The sequence below is a fragment of the Salmo trutta genome, chromosome 20 (genome assembly GCF_901001165.1).
Source record: "Salmo trutta chromosome 20, fSalTru1.1, whole genome shotgun sequence".
Classification (NCBI taxonomy): domain Eukaryota; kingdom Metazoa; phylum Chordata; class Actinopteri; order Salmoniformes; family Salmonidae; genus Salmo; species Salmo trutta.
Window position 1 is genome coordinate 10066999 of NC_042976.1, and position 26654 is coordinate 10093652.

General features: G+C 42.6%; 1 protein-coding gene across 1 annotated transcript in view; it reads left to right on the forward strand.

Annotated features, from left to right (window-relative positions):
- The window catches only part of LOC115155526 (SH3 domain-binding protein 4), a 97328-nt gene extending 73483 nt beyond the window's left edge, over nt 1-23845 (forward strand). Inside the window, exons 4-5 of the mRNA XM_029702209.1 lie at nt 20810-20998; nt 21708-23845. Coding sequence (XP_029558069.1) covers nt 20810-20998; nt 21708-21932 — 414 coding nt within the window. The 3' untranslated portion in view covers nt 21933-23845. The remainder of the gene's footprint in view (nt 1-20809; nt 20999-21707) is intronic.
- Nucleotides 23846-26654: the final 2809 nt, after the last annotated feature.

Below are 26654 nucleotides of genomic sequence, written 5' to 3' on the forward strand. Positions count from 1 at the left end.
GCAGAATAACTGACAAATTTATGAACGCTCAACAGCCGTTGAATATGGCCGGTGTCAGTAAACGTTGGCAAAAAATAGTAATTAAATTGTTGCCAGCTGCACAGTTGCAGTCACCAACGCTCTGGATAACATGAAAACAGCCTAACCAGCTCTGCTAGGGTGAGTAAAATGGTCAGTGAGCTGTTCTCTCATTTGTGTCTGGAAGTAGCTAGCAAGCTAGCCAATGTTAGCCGTTTAGCTTGGGTACTTGAGTTGCTGCTGTTTTGGTCAGAACACTCGGATCAACCCTACACCTCGGCTAGAGCGTCCAGTGTGCGCTCTGAACGCTCCGAGAGCGAAACACACTGAATTTATGAACTGACAATCTGACAATGCCCAGAGAGCGCACTCTGATCACACTGGCACTCCAGATTACATTTCCGAACACACCCATAGTATAAACCAGCCTTTAGACTTGAAATCATGGTTGTTTAGCACATGGCCTCACATGTGCTAAAGTAAAGAGACGTCTGGGGCTAAGGCTTAAGAGGGTGTGAACAATGCGTCAGATAGCCTATTGGTTAGAGCCGAAAGGTTGCTGGATCGAATCCCCGAGCTGACAAGGTAAAAATCTGTCGTTCTGCCCCTGAACAAGGCAGTTAATCCACTGTTCTCCAGTAGGCTGTCATTGTAATTAAGAATTTGTTCTTAACTGACTTGCCTAGTTAAATAAAGGTTAAATAATAAAATTGAATGGTTGTAGGCTTGTAGTCGGTACCAAAACATTCAAGGGCCATTTTCTCAAAAGTGAGGTTACAAGTTTATCAACTTTGAAAACAAAATTACTTTCCCATTGTTCCTCAACTGTAGTGTATGATATACCATCTAGTCTCTACTTTTATCCAATGTAAAAATAAAAAATAAACTTTTTGAAGTGGATTTAACAGGTGACATCAATAAGGAATCATAGCTTTCACCTGGATTAAACTGGTCAGTCTGTAATTGAAAGAGCAGGTGTTCTTAATGCTTTGTACACTCAGTGTAGGTCAACACTGAAACTGTTTGTGTTGTGTGCAAAGTCAACTTTACTGGCTCTATATGTGCAGTATTATTGTCTGTCTGTTAGCACCAGGACTCCTGGCTGGGTCAGGACCTAGCTGAAGGTGACTTGGGAAGCAATCTCCTTGATTCCTGCAGGGAATTTCCTGTTATCCAGAGAGGAAGCAGGTGCTTGTCTCAGGTCTTACTTATCCTGTTCAAATGCACACAGATGGGAACATAATCCTTCTTTTGAATGTCCTTGTTATTCTCTCTGGATAAGGGTATATATAATGTAGACTGGGCTGAAGTGGAAACTCCCTCTGCTATTGAACTCTGATCTGGGCTGAAACTGTGCATTCCTGGGTAGCCGTTAGCAGGAACTCCAGGCATCCATCCCGCTATCTTATACTCTTGTCTGTAACCTGTCTATGTCTCTGTACACACAGAGAGTGAGCATCTCCACCAACCACATTCCTCCCCCCCACCATGCCGTTTCCTGTCATTCCATGTATTCCTGCCCATGGAACTAAAGCCCAAATAAGAGCTTTAGTTGGCAAGCTCTGAGTCTGCTAGTCAGAGAACGGATCAGAGTCACTGAGCTTAACCATGTGTGCTGTGAGTATCAGTAAAGCATGGGTCTTTGGCATGTACATGGGTTTGTTGTGTGTTCAGATATGTGTTTGGGTGAATGACTTGGCATGCTGCACTTCAGTCATGCCCTATGATTCTCTCTGCCTGAGGCTGTGCTACATGAAAACATATTCAGATTCCATGAGCACAGGCATAGTTTGCTTTCACCTCAACTTGACAAGACTGAGGGTTTTAAAGGGCGACTGGTTGGTCTGGGCAATACTCCAAACAGATAAGATATACAGAAACAAGCCCATGACTACACTGCCACAAAATAGTTTCAGACTCCTAATTATACTTACAGCTCTGAAGACTCTAGCCACTACCATGCCAGTCGGAAGAACTTAGGTGTTTTATCAGAGATAAAATACCTAAACATGTTATTGTTCCAAACAAATGACAAAATATTTTCTACAAGTTCTTTAAAATACGATGAAAAAAAACTTGACTGTAAAGAAATCATTACAACAACAATGGATTTAAGAAACCAACTTTCAAACGAAAGGAAACTTCTTGGCAGGGAAAAACACATTTGAATAAATCTGCGTTTTGACAGTCTTTTGTAGGTGTCATAATATACACTACATCTCTAATAAAAAAATAAAAAATGTATAACATATAAGTAAAAAATGATATATTCCCAAACCCCCTTCCAAAAAAACAAGTAATGAAATAACAAACGAATGACAAGCTCTCAGCGGTGCAATACACGTTTTATAAAAAAAAGACATAATATCAAGACAATTTATTAAAAAAAATATATAAGTAATAAAGAAGAGGATGTTCTGTGAGTGCGTATATGTAAGGCTGGGTGAGTGAGTGGGAGTCGGTGCAATAAGTCTCTTGAGGAGCAAGTGTGAAGAGTCAGTGAAAATAGTCTGTGGTCTATTGCACATTCTGTTGTTCTGGGTAGGGCTGCGTTTGACTTGGACGGTTGCTCTGACTGCGCTTTTTCTCCCCATAAGCTTGCTTGGCCCTTTTCCGGTCTGCTGACGCAATCAGGTTCTAAAACTCTGGGCAGTGCCAGGGTGGGAGGTTATTAAAAATTCATCCGGATACTCTTCTCTTCAGCAGAGAGTCTGTGACATTACAGGAGACAATAAGTTATTCTGCAAAAAAAAGCACACATTAAAATCTGTGGAACAAGTCTTAACTTTTCAAAACTCAGTACTGAATTGAAAATGTATGGATTGGTTTACATTTATAATCAAACCTGTCTCTGGCGATGCCACCTTTTTTATGTCCCGTTCCTTTGCTCTGTCTGGGGTGTCTGACGACTTATACCTCTCTTTCAGTCCAATACCGATTTTACATCTGAGGAGTCAGTGTGGTGTATTATGCATCAAAATCATTGAGAAAGTTGTAAGATGTAGAACTATGTTAGTCAGTCCATGTTTTTACTGACCTTCAACTTAAACTCTGCCATGCTTCACTTTCCATCTGTGTACCTTAACCTCAGCTGACTGAACAGCAGACAGTACATGGTTGTGCAGAGTGTTCTTCCTGAGACATGACAAAGAAAAACATTAAATTAAGATTGTGCATGATATTCACACCACTATTTCATGTAACATATTTGACAATGCTAAGATAACCATCCTACAACAACCTGATTGCTTGGTTGGATGTCATTTTTTAAATATATATTTATACAGTACCAGTCAAACGTTTGGACACAGCTACTCATTCCAGAGTTTTTCTTTATTTTTACTATTTTCTACATTGTAGAATAATAGTGAAGACATCAAAACTATGAAACAACACACATGGAATCATGTAGTAACCAAAAAAGTGTTAAACAAATCAAAATCTATTTTATATATGAGATTCTTCTAAGTAGCCACCCTTTGCCTTGATGACAGCTTTGCACACTCTTGGCATTCTCTAAACCAGCTTCATGAGGTAGTCACCTGGAATGCATTTCAATTAAGGTGTGCCTTGTTAAAAGTTAATTTGTGCAATTTCTTTCCTCAATGTGTTTGAGCCAGTTATGTTGTGACAAGGTGGGGGGGATACATGAAACTGGCTCTCATGAGAACCGCAACAGGAAAGGAAGACCCAGAGTTACCTCTGCTGCAGAGGATAAGTTCATTAGAGTTACCAGCCTCAGATTGAAGCCCAAATTAATGCTTCACAGAGTTCAAGTAACAGACACATCTCAACATCAACTGTTCAGAGGAGACTATGCGAATCAGGCCTTTATGGTCGAATTGCTGCAAATAAACCACTACTAAAGGACCAATAAGAAGAAGAGATTTGCTTGGGCCAAGAAACACGAGCAATGGACATTAGACCGGTGGAAATCTGTCCTTTTGGTCTGAGTCGTAATTTGAGATTTTTGGTTCCAACAGTCGTGTCTTTGTGAGACGCAGAGTAGGTGAACGGATGATCTCTGCATGTGTGGTTCCCACCGTAAAGCATGGCGGAGGTGGTGTGATGGTGTGCGGTGCTTTGCTGGTAACACTCTGTGATTTATTTAGAATTCAAGGAACACTTAACCAGCAAGGCTACCACAGCATTCTGCAGTGATACGCCATCCCATCTGGTTTGCGCTTAGTGGGACTATCATTTGTTTTTCAACAGGACAATGACCCAACACACTTCCAGGCTGTGTAAGGGCTATTTGACCAAGAAGGAGAGTGATGGAGCGCTGCATCAGATGACCTGGCCTCCACAATCACCCGACCTTAACCCAATTGAGATGGTTTAGGATGAGTTGGACCGCAGAGTCATGGAAAAGCAGCCAACAAGTGCTCAGCATATGTGGGAAGTCCTTCAAGACTGTTGGAAAAGCATTCCATGTGAAGCTGGTTGAGAGACTGCCAAGAGTGTGCAAAGCTGTCATCAAGGCAAAGGGTGGCTACTTTGAGGAATCTCAAATATAAAATATATTTTGATTGGTTTAACACTTTTTTTGGTTAGTGCATGATTCTATATGTGTTATTTCATAGTTCATGTCTTCACTATTATTCTACAATGTAAAAAATAGTAAAAACAAAGAAAAACCCATGAAAGAGTAGGTGTGTCCAAACTTTTGACTGGTACTGTATGTATTTGTCAAAGTCAAACAAATACAGATTTGTAGTCACTTTTCTTGTGGCTTATATTTGTCCTCCAAGTCAGCATTAATGTGTAGATCCTTGCTGTTTGCTATTAAAACAGAAAATAACATCATTAGCAAATTAACAGGATTAAAATATTCTACATTAGCTACCATCAAAGTGCAAGTTATGAAGGTAAACATTGAACTTGTGGATAGCTCATTCCATCTTGCTCGACAAACTCCCGTTCCGTTGCAGTCGCTGGAGGAGTGCTCAGCTATAGCTTCTACTTCTGTTGTTGAAATAGTTGAGTTACTTGTCAGCCTTTCGTTCATATCAGCCCCGTGTTGTAGTCTGGCATCTGATTCCGCATGGCCATGAGTTGTTGGAAATCCATTACCTCATTTGGTGATGCATCGTTTCCACTAACTAATTGTATCAAAACAAGAAAAATTAAATGTCAATAGGCGCTTTTCTCCTTTGCTGTATTTTACTAGACTTGGTTAGCTAGCTAGCTACCAAGCAATCTGTTCTCTCACCAATATTGGATAGCTAACGTTAGCTAGCTAGCTACCAAAGGATAGTTGGCTAACTTTGCTTGCCAGTCAAAACAGCAACATGCTATTTTTTACTCCTACAATTAAATCCATGTAAAATTATCATGTTAACTACAAAATACTCTAATGTCAAAGTGGAAGAAGAAAAAAAATCATTTTCTAAAGATTTTCTAACATTTACTGAGATTAATATTCAGGCCCCTTAGTCAATACATGTTAGAATCACCTTTGGTAGCAATTACAGTTTTGAGTCTTTCTGGGTAAGTCTCTAAGAGCGTTGCACACCTGGATTGTACAATATTTGCCTTTTCTTTTTTTTTCTTTTTTTATTCTTCAAGCTCTGTCAAGTTGGATGTTGATCATTGCTAGATGGCCATTTTCAAGTCGATTTAAGTCAACACTGTAACTAGGCCACTCAGGAACGTTCAATGTTGTCTTGGTAAGCAACTCCAGTGTATATTTGGCCTTAAGTTTTAGGTTATTGTCCTGCTGAAAAGTTAGTTTGTCGCCCAGTGTCTTTTGGAAAGCAGACTGAACCAGATTTTCCTCTAGGATTTTGCCTGTGCTTAGCTCTATTCTGGCCCAAAAACTCCCAAGCCCTGGCCGATGACGAGCATATCCATAACTTGATGCAACCACCACCATGCTTGAAAATATGAAGAGTACTCAGTGACGTGTTGGATTTGTCCCAAACATAACGCATTGTATTGAGTACAAAAAGTTCATATCTTTGCCACACTTTTCTTTCAGTATTTCTTTAGTGCCTTATTGCAAACAGGATGCATGTTTAGGAATATTATTTTGTACAGATTTCTTTCTTTTCACTCTGTCATTTAGGTTAGAATTATGGAGTAACTACAATGTTGTTGATCCGTCCTCAGTTTTCTCCTATCACAGCCATTAAACTTTGCTTTAAAATCACTATTGGCCTCATGGTGATATCCTTGAGCGATTTCTTTCCTCTCCGGCCACTGAGTTAGGAAGGATGCCTGTATCTTTGTAGTGACTGAGTGTATTGACACACCATCCAAATCGTCATTAATAACTTCACCATGCTCAAAGGGAAATTCAGTGTCTGCTTTTTTTATTTTTACCCATCTGCCAATAGGTGCCCTTCTTTGCAAGGCATTGGAAAACATCCCTGGTCTTTGTCGTTGAATCTGTGCTTGAAATTCACTGATCGACTGAGGGACCTCATAGATTATTATTGTATATGTGGGGTATAGAGATGGTAATCATTCAAAAAGTACTTTAACCTGTTATGGATAGGGGGCAGTATTTTCACGGCCGGATAAAAAACGTACCGATTTAATCTGGTTATTACTCCTGCCCAGAAACTAGAATATGCATGTAATTATTAGCTTTGGATAGAAAACACTCCAAAGTTTCTAAAACTGTTTGAATGGTGTCTGTGAGTATAACAGAACTCATTTGGCAGGCCAAAACATGAGAAGATTCTGTTCAGGAAGTACCCTGTCTGACCATTTCTTCCCCTTCTTGATTCTCTCTATCCATTACAAAGGATCTCTGCTGTTACGTGACACTTCCTACGGCTTCCATGGGGTCTCAGAGCCCGGGAAAAAGCTGAATGACGTAATTCAAAGCCCTGGCTGAAACACACGAGCGCTTTTGCTAAGTGGTCTATCAGCGGACAAAGGGCTTCATGCTCGTGCACGATACGACACCATGATTTTATTCTATCGTCTCTGAACGGATTCAACGACTCCCGGTCGGAATATTATCACTTTTTTACGAGAAAATTAGCTGATTTTAAACAGCGGTTGACATGCTTCGAAGTACGGTAATGAAATATTTAGAAATCTTTTGTCACGAAATGCGCCATGCGCGTGACCCTTATTTACCATTCGGATAGTGTCTAGAACGCACGAACAAAACGTCGCTGTTGGAACATAACTATGGATTATTTTGGACCAAAACAACATTTGTTATTGAAGTAGAAGTCCTGGGAGTGCGTTCTGACGAAGAACAGGAAAGGTAATCAAACTTTTCTAATAGTAAATCTGATTTTGGTGAAGGCTAAACTTGCTGGGTGTCTAAATAGCTAGCCCTGTGATGCCGGGCTATCTACTAAGAATATTGTAAAATGTGCTTTCACCGAAAAGCTATTTTAAAATCGGACATATCGAGTGCATAGAGGAGTTCTGTATCTATAATTCTTAAAATAATTATGTTTTTTGTGAACGTTTATCGTGAGTAATTTAGTAAATTCACTGGAGGTTTGCGGGGGGTATGCTAGTTCTGAACGTCACATGCTAATGTAAAAAAGCTGTTTTTTGATATAAATATGAACTTGATTGAACAAAACATGCATGCATTGTATAACATAATGTCCTAGGGTTGTCATCTGATGAAGATCATCAAAGGTTAGTGCTGCATTTAGCTGTGGTTTTGTTTTTTGTGACATTATATGCTAGCTTGAAAAATGGGTGTCTGATTATTTCTGGCTGGGTACTCTGCTGACATAATCTAATGTTTTGCTTTCGCTGTAAAGCCTTTTTGAAATCGGACAGTGTGGTTAGATTAACGAGAGTCTTGTCTTTAAAATGGTGTAAAATAGTCATATGTTTGAAAAATGGAAGTTTTTGGATTTTAGATGAATTTGTATTTCGCGCCACGCCCATCATTGGATATTGGAGCAGGTGTTCCGCTAGCGGAACATCTAGATGTAAGAGGTTAATATTATTGCACACAGTGAGTCCATGCACTTATTATGTGACTTGTTAACTTCTATGGGCTACGTGGTACGCAAGCGTAACCTGCGGGACACAGCCAGTGAAATTTCAGGGCGGCAAATTCAAAACAACAAAATGTCATAATTCAAATTTCTCAAACACAACTATTTTACACCATTTTAAAGATACACCTCTCCTTAATCCAACCACATTGTCCGATTTCAAAAAGGCTTTACGGCGAAAGCATAAAGTTAGATTATGTTAGGACAGTGCCAACACAAGAAAAACCACACAGCCATTTTCCAAGCAGGAAAGGGGTCACAAAAACCAGAAATACAGCTAAAATTAAGCACTAACCTTTGACGATCTTCATCAGATGACACTCCTAGGACTCAATGTTACACAATACATGTATGTTTTGTTCGATAAAGTTCATATTTATATCCAAAAACCCCATTTTACATTGGCGCGTGATGTTCAGAAAATATTTTGCCTCCAATACTGCCGGTGAATCAGCACAACAATTTACAAAAATACTCATCATAAACGTTGATAAAATATTAAACTGTTATTCAAAGAATTATAGATGAGCATCTCCTTTATGCAACCGCTGTGACAGATTTCAAAAAAGCTTCACGGGGAAAGCACACTTTGCACGGTGCTCAGAAACATACACCAGGCAATACAGATACCCGCCATTTTGGAGTCATCTAAAATCATAAATAGCATTATAAATATTCACTTACCTTTGATCTTCATCAGAAGGCACTTCCAAGAATCCCAGGTCCACAATAAATGTTGTTTTGTTTGATAAAGTCCATCATGTATGTCCAAATACCTCCTTGTTATTTGCGCGTTCAGTAAGCTACTCCAAATGTAGGAAGTGCGCCGAAAATGTCACAACAAAAAGTTATATTTACGTTCATTGAAACATGTCAAACGTTGTAAAGCATCAATCTTTAGGGCCTTTTTAACGTAAAACTTCAGTAATATTCCAACCGGAAGATTCCAATGTCTTGAAAAACATTATGGAACACAGCTACCTCTCACGTGAATGCGCGTAATTGAGGCCATGTCATTCTCTCGGTCATCAGACTCCAGGAGGTCTTGTTCGCTCTCTGTTGACTGCGAAAGCCTGAAACACGTTCAAAAGACTGTTGACATCTAGTGGAAGCCTTAGGAAGTACAAATTGAACCCTAAGTCACTGTATACTGAATAGGCCCAGTCTTGAAAAACTACAATCCACTTCCTGGTTGGATTTTTTTCTCAGGTTTTTGCCTGCCATATGAGTTCTGTTATACTCACAGACATCATTCAAACCGTTTTGGAAACTTCAGCATGTTTTCTATCCAAATCTAATACTATGCATGTCCTACGTGCTGAGCCCGAGTAATAGGCAGTTTAATTTGGGCACCTCATTCATCCAAACTACTCAATACTGCCCCCGGGCCCAGAAAGGTTAAGCTAATTTTTATTCCTGGATGTTTTAAGCCTTGTCATAACAAAGGCGTCGAATACTTATTGACTCAAGACAAATGTATTAATTCGTAAAAAATTCTCTAAACAAAATTCCACTGACATTGTGGGGTATTGTGTGTAGATCAGTGGCACAACATCTCAATTTTATCCACTGTATAGTCTAATGCTGTTCTGTACGGTGAGTGTTGTATACTTCATGTCATTGAATCAAATTCTGTTCTTTACATGCTTACTGACAAGCAATATAAAGGTTGTGAATTAAAGAAATATACACTGCAGGCTGTAGCGCCGCTGATATGCAATCAATTTGCATTCAGTAAGAATCTTTGTGGACCATTTAATCACATCTGTTACAATTCCATGTTGCACAATCACAAATAATACAAGGTACAGGTACAAGGGCATGAAGTAATGGCAAACAACCAAGCATATCCCATATGCTGCAAAAACACCTATATGTTCTCATTGTTGTAGCCTATGCATTCACTACTGTACCTGGCTATATTTTGAGAACCTCACAAAGGAAGAGCTTGGGCTTGTATCTAATATTTCTTTATCAGGATATTCATTCCTTGGAACATGTTGATAATATGAATGATATAAAAAAGTGGAATTTTTATATCATTCACTTAATCGACAATAACAAAGGCGAGTGCCATGTCAGCCATTCGCGTTTTCCTAGAAACAGCAGAAGTTATCCGACTTCCTGTTGGTGCATATGTACATCCCCGACTTCAATCGTTGACTTCCGTCTACTTTCGCCTTACCACTCAAACGCACCCAAAGACAGTTTAGAAAACCTGTGGCAGAGTTTTCAAATCGCGTTCTTTTGACTGGTCATTTTCAACAGTCATTCCCTCCCTTCTGGTTTTGTTAGTTTGATTGGATTGTTTACCTTTCAATCACTACGCCTTCCCTTCAATTCCCATGCATTTGATTGGCTGATGAGTTTGTGCTTGTGTCCATCAAAACAGCGTCTGTGTTCGAGCAGATCGCTTTTGTCAAGTCTTTCAAAGTCTGTTGCATTATGGGGATAAATATTGTCCGACTTGCGCCTATGTGTAGATTTTCGGCAGTTGCTCCTCACCAGCTGCAATTTCCAGCCATCACCTTCATTGTGGGGGGCACTATTTGTCAACTAATCATTAGTGGGGGGGTTTAACCCACGCGAACGGGACCAAAGATGTGACTGAAACAGGAAGCATATTTTCCGTGATTCTATAACTATTCAGTGGATAGGTATAAATTAAAGTGATATTTGAGGTTCTCTCTCCCCAATTGATAGTACAATGTACACATATTTAAATCAAATAAAATTTATTTATATAGCCCTTCGTATATCAGCTGAAATCTCAAAGTGCTGTACAGAAACCCAGCCTAAAACCCCAAACAGCAAGCAATGCATGTGAAAGAGGCACGGTGGCTAGGAAAAACTCCCTAGGAAAAACTCCCTAGAAAGGCCAAAAACCTAGGAAGAAACCTAGAGAGGAACCAGGCTATGAGGGGTGGCCAGTCCTCTTCTGGCTGTGCCGGGTGGATATTATAACAGAACATGGTCAAGATGTTAAAATGTTCATAAATGACCAGCATGGTCAAATAATAATAATCATTGTAGTTGTCGAGGGTGCAACAAGCACGTCCGGTGAACAGGTCAGGGTTCCGTAGCCGCAGGCAGAACAGTTGAAACTGGAGCAGCAGCACGGCCAGGTGGACTGGGGACAGCAAGGAGTCATCATGCCAGGTAGTCCTGAGGCATGGTCCTAGGGCTCAGGTCCTCCGAGAGAAAGAAAGAAAGAGAGAATTAGAGAGAGCATATTTAAATTCACACAGGACACCGGATAAGACAAGAGAATACTCCAGATGAAACAGACTGACCCTAGCCCCCCGGCACATAAACTACTGCAGCATAAATACTGGAGGCTGAGACAGGAGGGATCAGAAGACACTGTGGCCCCATCCAATGATACCCCCGGACAGGGCCAAACAGGCAGGATATAACCCCACCCACTTTGCCAAAGCACAGCCCCCACACCACTAGAGGGATGTCTACAACCAACAACTTACCGTCCGAAGACAAGGCCGAGTATAGCCCACAAAAATCTCCGCCATGGCACAACCCAAGGGGGGGGCGCCAACCCAGACAGGAAGACCACGTCAGTGACTCAACCCACTCAAGTGACGCACCCCTCCCATGGACAGCATGGAAGAACACCAGTAAGTCAGTGACTCAGCCCCTGTAATAGGGTTAGAGGCAGAGAATCCCAGTGGAAAGAGGGGAACCGGCAAGGCAGAGACAGCAAGGGCGGTTCGTTGCTCCAGCCTTTCCGTTCAGCTTCACACTCCTGGGCCAGACTACGCTTAATCATAGGACCTACTGAAGAGATAAGTCTTCAGTAAAGACTTAAAGGTTGAGACTGAGTCTGCGTCTCTCACATGGGTAGGCAGACCATTCCATAAAAATGGAGCTCTATAGGAGAAAGCCCTACCTCCAGCCGTTTGCTTAGAAATTCTAGGGACAATTAGGAGGCCTGCGTCTTGTGACCGTAGCGTACGTGTAGGTATGTACGGCAGGACCAAATCGGAAAGATAGGTAGGAGCAAGCCCATGTAATGCTTTGTAGGTTAGCAGTAAAACCTTGAAATCAGCCCTTGCCTTAACAGGAAGCCAGTGTAGGGAGGCTAGCACTGGAGTAATATGATCAAATTTTGGGGTTCTAGTCAGGATTCTAGCAGCCGTATTTAGCACTAACTGAAGTTTGTTTAGTGCTTTATCCGGGTAGCCGGAAAGTAGAGCATTGCAGTAGTCCAGCCTAGAAGTAACAAAAGCATGGATTCATTTTTCTGCGTCATTTTTGGACAGAAAGTTTCTGATTTTTGCAATGTTACGTAGATGGAAAAAAGCTGTCCTTGAAACAGTCTTGATATGTTCTTCAAAAGAGAGATCAGGGTCCAGAGTAACACCGAGGTCCTTCACAGTTTTATTTGAGACGACTGTACAACCATCCAGATTAATTGTCAGATTGAACAGAAGATCTCCTTGTTTCTTGGGACCTAGAACAAGCATCTCTGTTTTGTCCGAGTTTAAAAGTAGAAAGTTTGCAGCCATCCACTTCCTTATGTCTGAAACACAGGCTTCTAGCGAGGGCAATTTTGGAGCTTCACCATGTTTCATTGAAATGTACAGCTGTGTGTCGTCCGCATAGCAGTGAAATTTAACATTATGTTTTCGAATGACATATCCCCAAGAGGTAAAATATATAGTGAAAACAATAGTGGTCCTAAAACGGAACCTTGAGGAACACCGAAATTTACAATTGATTTGTCAGAGGACAAACCATTCACAGAGACAAACTGATATCTTTCCGACAGATAAGATCTAACCCAGGCCAGAACTTGTCCATGTAGACCAATTTGGGTTTCCAATCTCTCCAAAAGAATGTGGTGATCGATGGTATCAAAAGCGGCACTAAGATCTAGGAGCACGAGGACAGATGCAGAGCCTCGGTCTGAAGTCATTAAAAGGTCATTTACCACCTTCACAAGTGCAGTCTCAGTGCTATGATGGGGTCTAAAACCAGACTGAAGCGTTTCGTATACATTATTTGTCTTCAGGAAGGCAGTGAGTTGCTGTGCAACAGCTTTTTCTAACATTTTTGAGAGGAATGGAAGATTCGATATAGGCCAATTTAGTTTTTTATAATTTCTGGGTCAAGATTCGGCTTTTTCAAGAGAGGCTTTATTACTGCCACTTTTAGTGAGCTTGGTACACATCCGGTGGATAGAGAACCGTTTATTATGTTCAACATAGGAGGGCCAAGCACAGGAAGCAGCTCTTTCAGTAGTTTAGTTGGAATAGGGTCCAGTATGCAGCTTGAGGGTTTGGAGGCCATGATTATTTTCATCATTGTGTCAAGAGATATAGTACTAAAACACTTTAGTATCTCCCTTGAGCCAAGGTCCTGGCAGAGTTGTGCAGACTCAGGACAATGGAGCTTTGGAGGAATACCCAGATTTAAAGAGGAGTCCGTAATTTGCTTTCTAATGATCATGATCTTTTACATTTCCTCAAAGAAGTTCATAAATGTATTACTGCTGAAGTGAAAGCCATCCTCCATTTGCGAATGCTGCTTTTTAGTTAGCTTTGCGACAGTATCAAAAAGAAATTTCGGATTGTTCTTATTTTCCTCAATTAAGTTGGAAAAATAGGATGATCGAGCAGCAGTGAGGGCTCTTCGATACTGCACGGTACTGTCTTTCCAAGCTAGTCGGAAGACTTCCAGTTTGGTGTGGCGCCATTTCCGTTCCAATTTTCTGGAAGCTTGCTTCAGAGCTCGTGTATTTTCTGTATACCAGGGAGCTAGTTTCTTATGACAGATGTTTTTAATTTTTAGGGGTGCAACTGCATCTAGGGTATTGCGCAAGGTTAAATTGAGTTCCTCGGTTAGGTGGTTAACTGATTTTTGTCCTCTGACGTCCTTGGGTAGGCAGAGGGAGTCTGGAAGGGCATCAAGGAATCTTTGGGTTGTCTGAGAATTTATAGCACGACTTTTAATGCTCCTTGGTTGGGGTCTGAGCAGATTATTTGTTACAATTGTAAACACAATAAAATGGTGGTCCGATAATCCAGGATTATGAGGAAAAACATTAAGATCCACAACATTTATTCCATGGGACAAAACTAGGTCCAGCGTATGACTGTGGCAGTGAGTAGGTCCAGAGACATGTTGGACAAAACCCACTGAGTCGATGATGGCTCCGAAAGCCTTTTGGAGTGGGTCTGTGGACTTTTCCATGTGAATGTTAGTCACCAAAAATTAGAATATTATCTGCTATGACTACAAGATCCGATAGGAATTCAGGGAACTCAGTGAGGAACACTGCATATGGCCCAGGAGGCCTGTAAACAGTAGCTATAAAAAGTGAGTGAGTAGGCTGCATAGATTTCATGACTAGAAGCTCAAAAGACGAAAACGTCATTGTTTTTTTTTTGTAAATTGAAATTTGCTATCGTAGATGTTAGCAACACCTTTGCCGGATGCACGGGGGGTATGGTCACTAGTGTAACCAGGGGGTGAGGCCTCATTTAACACAGTAAATTCATCAGGCTTAAGCCATGTTTCAGTCAGGCCAATCACATCAAGATTATGATCAGTGATTAGTTCATTGACTATAACTGCCTTGGAAGTGAGGGATCTAACATTAAGTAACCCAATTTTGAGATGTGAAGTATCACAATCTCTTTCAATAATGGCAGGAATGGAGGAGGTCTTTATACTAGTGAGATTACTAAAGCGAACACCGCCATTTTTAATTTTGCCCAACCTAGATCGAGGCACAGACACGGTCTCAATGGGGAAAGCTGAGCTGACTACGCTGACTGTGCTAATGGCAGACTCCACTAAGCTGGCAGGCTGGCTAACAGCCTGCTGCCTGGCCTGCACCCTATTTCATTCTGGAGCTAGAGGAGTTAGAGCCCTGTCTATGTTCGTAGATAAGATGAGAGCACCCCTCCAGCTAGGATGGAGTCCGTCACTCCTCAACAGGCCAGGCTTGGTCCTGTTTGTGGGTGAGTCCCAGAAAGAGGGCCAATTATCTACAAATTCTATCTTTTGGGAGGGGCAGAACACAGTTTTCATCCAGCGATTGAGTTGTGAGACTCTGCTGTAGAGCTCATCACTCCCCCTAACTGGGAGGGGGCCAGAGACAATTAATCGATGCCGACACATCTTTCTAGCTGATTTACACGCTGAAGCTATGTTGCGCTTGGTGATCTCTGACTGTTTCATCCTAACATCGTTGGTGCCGACGTGGATAACAATATCTCTATACTCTCTACACTCGCCAGTTTTAGCTTTAGCCAGCACCGTCTTTAGATTAGCCTTAACGTCGGTAGCCCTGCCCCCTGGTAAACAGTGTATGATCGCTGGATGATTCGTTTTAAGTCTAATACTGCGGGTAATGGAGTCGCCAATGACTAGGGTTTTCAATTTGTCAGAGCTAATGGTGGGAGCCGTCGGTGTCTCAGACCCCACAGCGGGAGGAGTAGAGACCAGAGAAGTCTCGGCCTCCGACTCCGACTCACTTAATGGGGAGAACCGGTTGAAAGTTTCTGTCGGCTGAATAAGCGACACCGGTTGAGCATTCCTACAGCATTTCCCTCCAGAAGCCATGAGAAAGTTGTCCAGCTGCGGGGACCGTGCGAGGGGGTTTATACTAACGTTACTATCTGTACTTGCTGGTGGCACAGACGCTGTTTCATCCTTTCCTACACTGAAATTACCCTTGCCTAACGATTGCGTCTGAAGCTGGGCTTGCAGCACAGCTATCCTTGCCGTAAGGCGATCGTTCTCCTGTATATTATAAGTACAACGACTACAATTAGAAGGCATCATGTTAATGTTACTTAGCTTCGGCTGTTTGAAGTCCTGACGAACCATGTCCAGATAAAACCTCCTGGGTAAGAAAGTTGAATGAAAAAAGTTGAGTGAGGGAAAAAAGAAAAAATATACGGTAATGAAAAAGTAAAAACCGTTAGGTTGCAAAGTAAGATCGGCAACAAAAACGCACAGCAGCGTAAACAAGTCTGCAAGTTGTGACCGGAAACAGTTTGTGTGGGTGATACTTTTATAAACAATGGCAACATTGCCTTATTGCACTGAGCCCTGCTGTTGTAAAACCACATCAGTGGCCGACTTTCAGCTGTAGCAGATGCAGCTCCCCGAATTCACTCTTCGACTTTCATCTGCAGTTGATTGCTTCAGCCTTACCACTCAAACAAGCACAGAAACTCTGGGCGTCGCTAGTTACCACAGTCACAAAGCCATAAACCCCACCTATTTCTACAATTTATCTTCATAAAATTAGATTCTAAACCTTAAAAACACCACTAACCTTATGCCTAACCTTCAATTAAGACCAAAGAGCAAATGTTTGTTTTCATTCATTTTTACGATTTTGACATCTAGTGGAAACTGTGATACAAGTTTTTTTTAACTAGGCAAGTCAGTTAATAGCAAATTTTTATTTACAATGATGGCCTACCCCGGCCAAACTCGGACGACGCTGGGCCAATTGTGCACCGCCCTATGGGACTCCCAATCACGGCCGGATGTGATACAGCCTGGATTCAAACCAGGGACTGTAGTGACGCCTCTTGCACTGAGATGCCTTGCCTTAGAAAGCTGCGCCACTCGGGAGCCAAATGTGTCGCTGCCGATGACTGTATATGGTTGCTCCAGCAGAGACTGCAAATTTTATCTAGTTCATATACTAGTAGACCAGACCCAGCTGCTATCGCATTGGTGTCTATGGGAGAGCCACCCCTTAAGTAGACAGCAACTGTGACCACTTTGTCAATGGTAAAAGACCTGAGTAAGACATCTTCATTTATCCACCATCTTTGGCTCTAGGTGCACGGATCCACAAGACTTAGCTCAAAGCCTGTGTCCGTAATTCTACATAAAGTATCTCTACCTCACATATTATTTATTGATGATAGGCTGTAAAAATAGATTGTGTCGCAATCATGTAAAAGAGCAAGGCAGATCTCAAACCTAGATCACCGCCACAGACTTTTGAGAAAGACCGCATACGATGATGAACATCATTTTATAAAACTAAGTTCTAGGATAAATTCACTCAATGGACAGTTGAACAGCAAGACACAGCCACCTTTCCAGAGGAAAGACACAGCCACCTTTCCAGAGGAAAGACACAGCCACCTTTCCAGAGGAAAGACACAGCCACCTTTCCAGATGAATTGCCATTGCAGCCAGAACAGACCCAGGAGTTATTTTGGCAGGATGAACATGTTTTGTGTGTGTTTATTATTAGAGTTGTTTGCGTCTCTGTAAAAGCATTAATAATCTTGTCTCCAAGTAGCCTATTCTCCAACTAACAACTAGTGTACATCGATGACATTTCATAAGTTATACAGTTGGCTACTTTATTGCTAAGCCTTTCAGGCACCTGTTTATTTTCAATGTCATTTTATTAGAAACCTTTTATTAGAAACTTTTTTTCCCCTAGCGTGACGTTTTGTAGTCTACTTGTGATTTCACCCCCATGTTTTTATCTGCTCAACAACACAGATCCATGTCAAGCTCACACAGGTTGCAACAAATGCCTACAGACATTTCCATGGAACTGGGGTAAAAAAGCAGATTACTCCATCATGCACTGGATGGACAACCATGTACTGCAACATCAGAATTAAGTTCACAAAATGCAACAGAGTATGTGGACACAGGTAAAGACCAAGGCACACAGGAAAACAATAGAGACTGAAACTGAGATCCTCAGAGCTATTTATATTGCCATATTTCATGCCCATGGACATGGCTGTAGTGGACCCTATGCATAATCTTACTGGGGGCATCAAAACATGTTTTTACCGTCTGGAAGAATATTGGTGTGCTGGATGATGGAATGATAAGAAATATTCAGTTTAAGTTGGCCACCTGCTCGCTGAAATCTCATCAGGGTTTTCTCATTTCAAAGCACATGAATGTAAAAATGTGACATGCGTTTACTCCTTATTCGCTCTTAAGGTACTTTCCTGTTATGATTGCTGGACCTATTTTGTCAAAGCCTGTACCGTCTTATGTACAAAATGTATCACAGTGGAGCGAGTTGGCTCTTTTCCACTTGCAACAGTTATGTGAGAACTTTGCAAGGTTGTATGGAAAACAGTATTGCACATTGAATATGCACCTCCGTAGCCACTTGAAGAAATGCGTTTTGGACTACAGTACAATGTGTGACCAACCGGCTCAAGCCGGTCTAATGTAGCCTCAGAGCTACAAGATGGTATATCATACACTGCATTTGAGGAACAATGGAAAAGTAATTTTGCTTTCAAAGATTAAACTTGTAAACTTCCTTTTTGAGAGAATGGCCTTTTGAATGTTTTGGTACTACTACTGAAGAGCCCTTCTTTGTCTACACCCATTCAGCATCGTTCACGCCCTCTTAAGCTTTAGCCCCACCCATCTCTTGAAGGGTTGATCCGAGCATTCTGTACTAACAACAGCAGTCAAGCACCCCTGTAAAGACCTTTGTTATAAACAGATTCAAAATAGCTATTGATAACAAATGTGTATTTTGTGGTTGTGACTCAGGGACTCTTGACCTTTTTATTTTGGGACTGTTTTCATGTCAGAAGATTTTGGAGTGAGTTACAAGATTTTATTTTCAAAAAACTACTATTAATGTCAGTTTGAAAGACTGATATGTTTTATTTTGATCTAAATTATATGGGGCCTGATTTAACTTTCATTGTTAATTTGTTTATTTTTCATGGCAGATTCTTTATCCATAAAATGAAGTGGCCGGAGAACAAACCCCTCTTCACATAGAATTTAAATATTATTTTTGAAATTATCAGTAAGTGTAAAAACAAAAAAGCAATACGTACCATAAAACTTTTTGTAATACCCCTGTCTATGTACTCTTGTATTTGTTTTGTTCATAATAATAATTTTTAAAAAATAGCAGTCAAGCACCCAAGCTAACTTGCTAGCTACTTCCAGACAAAACAGCTCACTGAACATTACTCACCCTACTAGAGCTGGTTAGGCTGTTTTTATGTTTCCCAGAGCGTTGGTGACTTCAACTGTGCTGTCAGATTGTCAGTTCATAAATTCAGAGCGTTTCGCTCTCGGAGCGTTCAGATCGCACGCTGGACGCTCTGGCCGATGAGTAGGGTTGATCCGAACGTTCTGACCTCATTACGGCAGTCAATCACCCAAGCTAACATTGGCCAGCTTGCTAGCTACTTCCAGACACATATGAGAGAACACCCCACTCTGACCATCGCCCTAGCAGAGCTGGTTAGGCTGTTTTCATGTTATCCAGAGCATTGGTGACTGTACCTGTGCTGCTGGAAACAATTTAATTATGCTTTTTTGCCAATGTTTACCGACACCGGCCATATTCAACGGGTGTTGAGCATTCGTAAATTCTTCAGTTATTCTGCGCTCTGCCACACTCAGATGAGAGTGCTCTGAAATCGAAGTAGTTGGCCAGACTGAATTTACGAACGCACCCAAAATGGGTTACTTGCATAGTGGGGTCTTTTGTTAAGACCTCTAGCTAGCTAAACAATGAACCATAATCCCAACTCATGATGTTCCTACCCTGCATGAATCTGCAGGTAGCTAACCAATCAGGTTCAATGTTAGCTAGCCAAGCAAATGGCTATGGATATGGCAGACCAATCCAAACTGGATATGGCAGACCAATCCAAACTCATCTCTCAGCATGTCCAGCCCACTCATTATCTCAGCCAATCATGGCTAGCGGGAAGGTTGCTTTCGTTTTCTGTGGCTAAACGAACTAGGCTCGTAATTTTAACAATTTTTATTTGTATTTACAGATTGCATACAAGTTTGTTATTAAGGCACATGAAAGTTCACATGTTCATTTTATTGTTTTAAATGTGTTGCTATTTTAAATGTAATTCAAATAGTTTTAAATGAAGTTTGATTTGATATTAGACCTTTATTGATGATTGTATGAATATAGACACCATTAACTTTATAGTCTATACTTCTTGTTAAGACTTGTTAAGGTTATAAACCTACTAAATACATGTTTGAAGTAGTTTGCCTGCTGAGCTGAACTGGGCTGTGATATGAGGACAATAGACAAGGTGTTAGAGGCTATTAGCATGTGTAAATATCCATGACCTTCCAGAGCCGACTGGTCAGACTCTGTTTTTGTTCTGACTTCTCAATATTGCTTTTCTACTTCTTATCATTAAAGATATTCTAATTTACATGTACACACTTGGAAACAGGCCATTTTACACAGTGCTAGCCAGTCAAATGTCTCTTTCTCCATTTGAAGTAGTGTAAAACGGCATGGGTTTCCTGCTATTTGCTGTGCTCCATACTGGCACATTGTCCCCTGGTCTGCTCCCCTGCCTATCGCTGAGTTAGTCAAACAGGAATCGCTCTCTTCCTCTCAGCCCAGCAGCATAGCCAGCTACTGTACCTAGCTGGAGCCAGAGATTTGGAGCCTGCATGGCTCTGGAATGCTGTAGCCCTCCTGGTGAGGTGGTGCTTAGCGCTGTAGAGGCTCTGTTCCCATCAGGCCCTCCGGAATACATCAGAAAAATAACAGACCTGAGATTATGGAAAATGACACAGATCTGAGATTATGGGAAATGACACAGTTGAGATTATGGAAAAGAGGATATTTAGGAACAATGGGAAGCATAGCCAAGAAACACAACTCTTAATCTTGTGTTCTTGTGTGTGTTTGTTCCTGTGGGTTTTGTATGTTATTCTGTCCTGACCAGCTCTCCTCGTGGAATTGTACTGGCAAGAATGTACAGTTTGTGTTTTCATTTTTTATTTTTTAACCAGTCTCTGTCTTCCCCCCTCAGGCGTTGCTGAAGATGGACTGCCAGGGCCTGGTGGCCAGGCTAGTGATGGACTTTGTCCTGCTGACCACGGCGGTGGAGGTGGCTGGGCGGTGGAGGGAACTGGCTGAAAGGCTATCTAAAGTGTCCCGTCTGCAGCTGGATGCATACGAGGGACCGCACAGAGACAGGAACGGAGTGGTGGACAACGAGGTGAGGCTAGGTTCTGATCTGGCATTATTGAAATACTACACACAGCTTTTGGAAATTACATGACCTGTGAACTGTAAATGGTTAATTACTTTTTGTGCTTTACATACTTTTGGATTGATATACTGTGAATGTCAGCCACATAACCATAGTTAAACTGGTGGAATGTATCATGCCAGTTCCATGTGATTTTATTGTCACCATCACTTCAGTATGTTTCCTTCAATTACCACCCCACATTGTCCTCTGTCCTTATCTCTCCCTGTGCTGCACTGTGTGTAAGCCAACAACATCATTATGACCATAGTAACTAAATAACCTTGCACGAGCGTTGGCTTGTGCGAGCTAGAACAGCTCATAGGAGCAGGAGCCTATCTCCTGATTCTGTAGTGTGAGGCAGCTTGATGTACAAGTACACCCCCTGGACAGATAGGACGCTAGTCTATCACAGGGCCTTACAATCTATATCCTTATGCTGAGTGCGAAGCAGAGATGCGTCGAGTCCCATTTTTACAGTCTTTGGTATGAAGCGGCCGAGAATCAAACTCCCAACCTTCCAATCTCAGGGCGGGCAATCTAATCACAAGGTCACTGAGTTTGTTTAATTATTACCATAGAAACATCAGAAAACAACATGCAATTCCCATGTGATCTATTGTCAGTTCAATATGCTCCCTTCAATCGCCACCTCTCTCTCTTTCTCCCTGTGTAGGCCATGTGGAAGCCAGCCTATGACTTCCTAGTGACGTGGGCGGCCCAGATTGGGGACAGCTACCGGGACGTGATCCAGGAGCTCCACATGGGCCTGGACAAGATGAAGAGCCCCATCACCAAGCGTTGGAAACACCTAACGGGAACGCTCATCCTTGTCAACTGCCTGGATACGCTCCGGAGCTCCGCCTTCAGCCCCGCCTCTCAGGACGACTGTGCCATATAGACCAAACTGACCATAATCATCGTCATCATCACTCATAGGGTGCAGCTTGTCTCCTCTTATATCTCCGCTAATTGGATAGCAATTTATTTCCCACCTGTATAGATGAAAGATAGAAGAGGAGGAGAGGATAAACCATTGGACTGTTGATATAGACTCCACCTCCTGCTGTCCTTCCTATGTCCATCAACATCCTATCCCCACCCCTGACCCGACCCCTAACCCCACCCCGGACCCGACCCCTAACCCCACCCCGGACCCGACCCCTAACCCCACCCCTGACCCCCACAACCTTATTCCCTGTTTGTATTGAATATTCTGAACAACAACTGTCCCTGAGTCCTGCTTCCTCCGAATCTGCCTTTAGTCCTCATGGGGGTGAGGGGCTGGACTGCTAGACTACTCCCATTACCCCCAGGAGGACTAGACTGCTAGACTGTCCCCCCTCACCCCTAGGAGGACTAGACTCCTCCTCACCTCCAGGAGGACTAGACTGCTAGACTGTCCCCCCTCACCCCTAGGAGGACTAGACTCCCCCTCACCCCTAGGAGGACTAGACTCCCCCCCACCCCTAGGAGGACTAGACTCCTCCTCACCTCCAGGAGGACTAGACTGCTAGACTGTCCCCCCTCACCTCCAGGAGGACTAGACTCCCCCTCACCCCTAGGAGGACTAGACTCCTCCTCACCTCCAGGAGGACTAGACTGCTAGACTGTCCCCCCTCACCCCTAGGAGGACTAGACTCCTCCTCACCTCCAGGAGGACTAGACTGCTAGACTGTCCCCCCTCACCCCTAGGAGGACTAGACTCCTCCTCACCTCCAGGAGGACTAGACTGCTAGACTGTCCCCCCTCACCCCTAGGAGGACTAGACTCCCCCTCACCCCTAGGAGGACTAGACTCCCCCCCACCCCTAGGAGGACTAGACTCCTCCTCACCTCCAGGAGGACTAGACTGCTAGACTGTCCCCCCTCACCTCCAGGAGGACTAGACTCCCCCTCACCCCTAGGAGGACTAGACTCCTCCTCACCTCCAGGAGGACTAGACTGCTAGACTGTCCCCCCTCACCCCTAGGAGGACTAGACTCCTCCTCACCTCCAGGAGGACTAGACTGCTAGACTGTCCCCCCTCACCCCTAGGAGGACTAGACTCCCCCTCACCTCCAGGAGGACTAGACTGCTAGACCTCAACCACCCATCTTTGTATAGCCACCAGCCAAACTACACAATGCTACAGTCTCAGTATTCACAAAGACTATTTTAATCTTCATTGTCTGACATAGTATGTATTTTTTTACTCTAAATATGGCACAGCATTTTTTAAAGACACTTTGACACCTTTCGTTCATAACTGTGGACTCGATCCAGTGCTAAGACAAACTTTTTAAATGGTATCCTTGTTCTTTAGCCTTGTCACGTGTGTCAAACGAGCTAAATAAATGTGTTTATTTATAAAGCTTTGGAGTTGTTGAGAAGAAAGCGCTCTCTTATTGTTTCCTCCTACTGTTCGTTTTATTTCAACTACTTTGTTAGTGAACATATTTTTAAGGACCGAGTTAATAACTGGGCATAACTCACAGATTAACTTTGTTCTTTAATTTCAAATAAATTCATCTCTCACTGCTTTTTCACCTCTCTAACTATCTTTTAAAATTAAATCATATGGCCTGCAGTTCTTTATATACTAGACTTAGTGAATATATTGTACCGAAGCTTGTCAGCAGTTAATGACTCTACATATAACTACATATATGCCTCATTCAATATCCAACCACTGTTACAATGCTAACTCTGTTAAAGATTCTGGATATGTTTTGTCTCCCCTGTATGTTGTACACATACACATTTCACATCTGTTTTGTGACTGCATACTTTTGTGGAGAATATAAATAAAATGTGAATATTTTTACGCAATTCATTATGCTGAATGATGGGATTTCTTACCTACCACAGTAGCAATAATTTATATTCGTGTCAGATTTGTTTGTGTTCTCGTTTTCCCTTACACGCATGGAAGTAGTATTAGTGATGGAACAGGTTGTTTGGTTTTCTAATCAGCGTTATGTTTGTGCTGACCACCCAACCACATACCAGAGAATACAGCATGTTCTGTTGAGAGGAGATGTACAGGCACACAGGGAGAAAAAAGGTAAGATGGGGGTGAGACACTAATGGTTAATTGGCTAATACAGATGAAGTGAAAGAGGTTGAAATACACCAGCGAGAGGTAGACACCCATGAAAGAGAGGATGAGGAATAGATGGAGACGGATGGAATGGAGGAAGAGTTGAATTTTTGGATGACATCCAGCAGCCTGTTTGTTTATCCAACTTTCTGCTTTGCCAAGCATTCCCATCACTCCATAAGTCTGATGTTGAAAGCAACCATCAAACCGTTTAAAGCTCCAGCTGAACGGTTCCAAAGGTCTCTCTCCCTGCACCATACTGTATGTCTCTCTCTCTCCCTGCACCATACTGTATGTCTCTCTCTCTCCCTGCACCATACTGTATGTCTCTCTCTCTCCCTGCACCATACTGTATGTCTCTCTCTCTCCCTGCACCATACTGTATGTCTCTCTCTCTCCCTGCACCATACTGTATGTCTCACTCTCTCCCTGCACCATACTGTATGTCTTTCTCTCTTCCTGCACCATACTGTATGTCTCTCTCTCTCCCTGCACCATACTGTAGGTGTCTCTCTCTCCCTGCACCATACTGTATGTCTCTCTCCCTGCACCATACTGTAGGTGTCTCTCTCTCCATGCACCATACTGTAGGTGTCTCTCTCTCCCTGCACCATACTGTATGTCTCTCTCCCTGCACCATACTGTATGTCTCTCTCTCTCCCTGCACCATACTATATGTCTCTCTCCCTGCACCATACTGTATGTCTCTCTCTCCCTGCACCATACTGTATGTCTCTCTCCCTGCACCATACTGTATGTCTCTCTCTCCCTGCACCATACTGTATGTCTCTCTCCCTGCACCATACTGTATGTCTCTCTCCCTGCACCATACTGTATGTCTCTCTCTCTCCCTACACCATACTGTATGTCTCTCTCCCTGCACCATACTGTATGTCTCTCTCTCTCCCTGCACCATACTGTATGTCTCTCTCCCTGCACCATACTGTATGTCTCTCTCTCTCCCTGCACCATACTGTATGTCTCTCTCTCTCCCTGCACCATATTGTATGTCTCTCTCCCTGCACCATACTGTATGTCTCTCTCTCTCCCTGCACCATACTGTATGTCTCTCTCCCTGCACCATACTGTATGTGTCTCTCTCTCACGGCACCATACTGTAGGTGTCTCTCTCTCCCTGCACCATACTGTATGTCTCTCTCTCCCTGCACCATACTGTATGTCTCTCTCTCTCCCTGCACCATACTGTAGGTATCTCTCTCCCTGCACCATACTGTAGGGGTCTCTCTCCCTGCACCATACTGTAGGTGTCTCTCTCCCCGCACCATAATGTAGGTGTCTCTCTCTCCCTGCACCATACTGTAGGTGTCTCTCTCTCTCCCTGCACCATACTGTAGGTGTCTCTCTCCCTGCATCATACTGAGGTGTCTCTCTCTCCCTGCATCATACTGTAGGTCTCTCTCTCTCCCGGCGCCATACTGTAGGTGTCTCTCTCTGCACCATACTGTAGGTCTCTCTCCCTGCACCATACTGTAGGTGTCTCTCTCCCTGCATCATACTGAGGTGTCTCTCTCTCCCTGCATCATACTGTAGGTCTCTCTCTCTCCCTGCACCATACTGTAGGTGTCTCTCTCTGCACCATACTGTAGGTCTCTTTCTCCCTGCAACATACTGTAGGTCTCTCTCCCTGCACCATACTGTAGGTGTCTCTCTCCCTGCACCATACTGTATGTCTCTCTCTCCCTGCATCATACTGTATGTGTCTCTCTCTCCCTGCACCATAATGTAGGTGTCTCTCCCTCCCTGCACCACAAAAGCAAGTGGGGCCTTAATTAAATTTGCAGATTAATGGAGGAGAAAGAAAGCCAAAAGGACTGGAATTAATTACAACAGAGTATGGGCAGACATGCATCACAACCCTGCTTAGTGTGGGTTATGAGATCCCCCAGGGCAACTGCAGGGAAAACAGCTTGGCACATTACACACTGCACAGGAAATGTCTGTATACACCTTCAAAATATGTCTTCAATTGTGCATAATCCATACAATGGTGTGTCATTGGGGGTCACATTTTGTTGGTGTTTTGAAATTACACTTGTCCAACTTGGTATTGTGATTAGCATAGCATTTCTCTGTTTAGTAGGGAGATGGTTCAGCTTCAGAGTTCTCTTGTGTCTCACCAGGAACTCTGGACAGACATGTTGAGCTTTAAGTCTGAGCTGATGGGGTAATGGACATGCATAGATCATTACTGTCTTGGGAGCTGAAGATCTGAGGGAGCAAAACATAATTCCTTACTTCTTATATACCACCATACACCGTTTAAGATGAGGGAGGCTGATTTTTTAAATAATTTATGAGCATGGCCTTATTTCTATTACAGCATATTGGATGACTGTCATTCATATTTCATTCCCCCAGCTCAATGCAGCATCGATAGGTTTAGGCTACTACATGATACTCAAATTTTTCCAATACCCATCATGAGGTCGCTACAACCTAGCCTATGAATGAAGTTTACAACGCAGGTGCACACAGGTCAAGAGAAATTTGTGTAATTGTCCCGACTTCCGCAGAAGTCGGT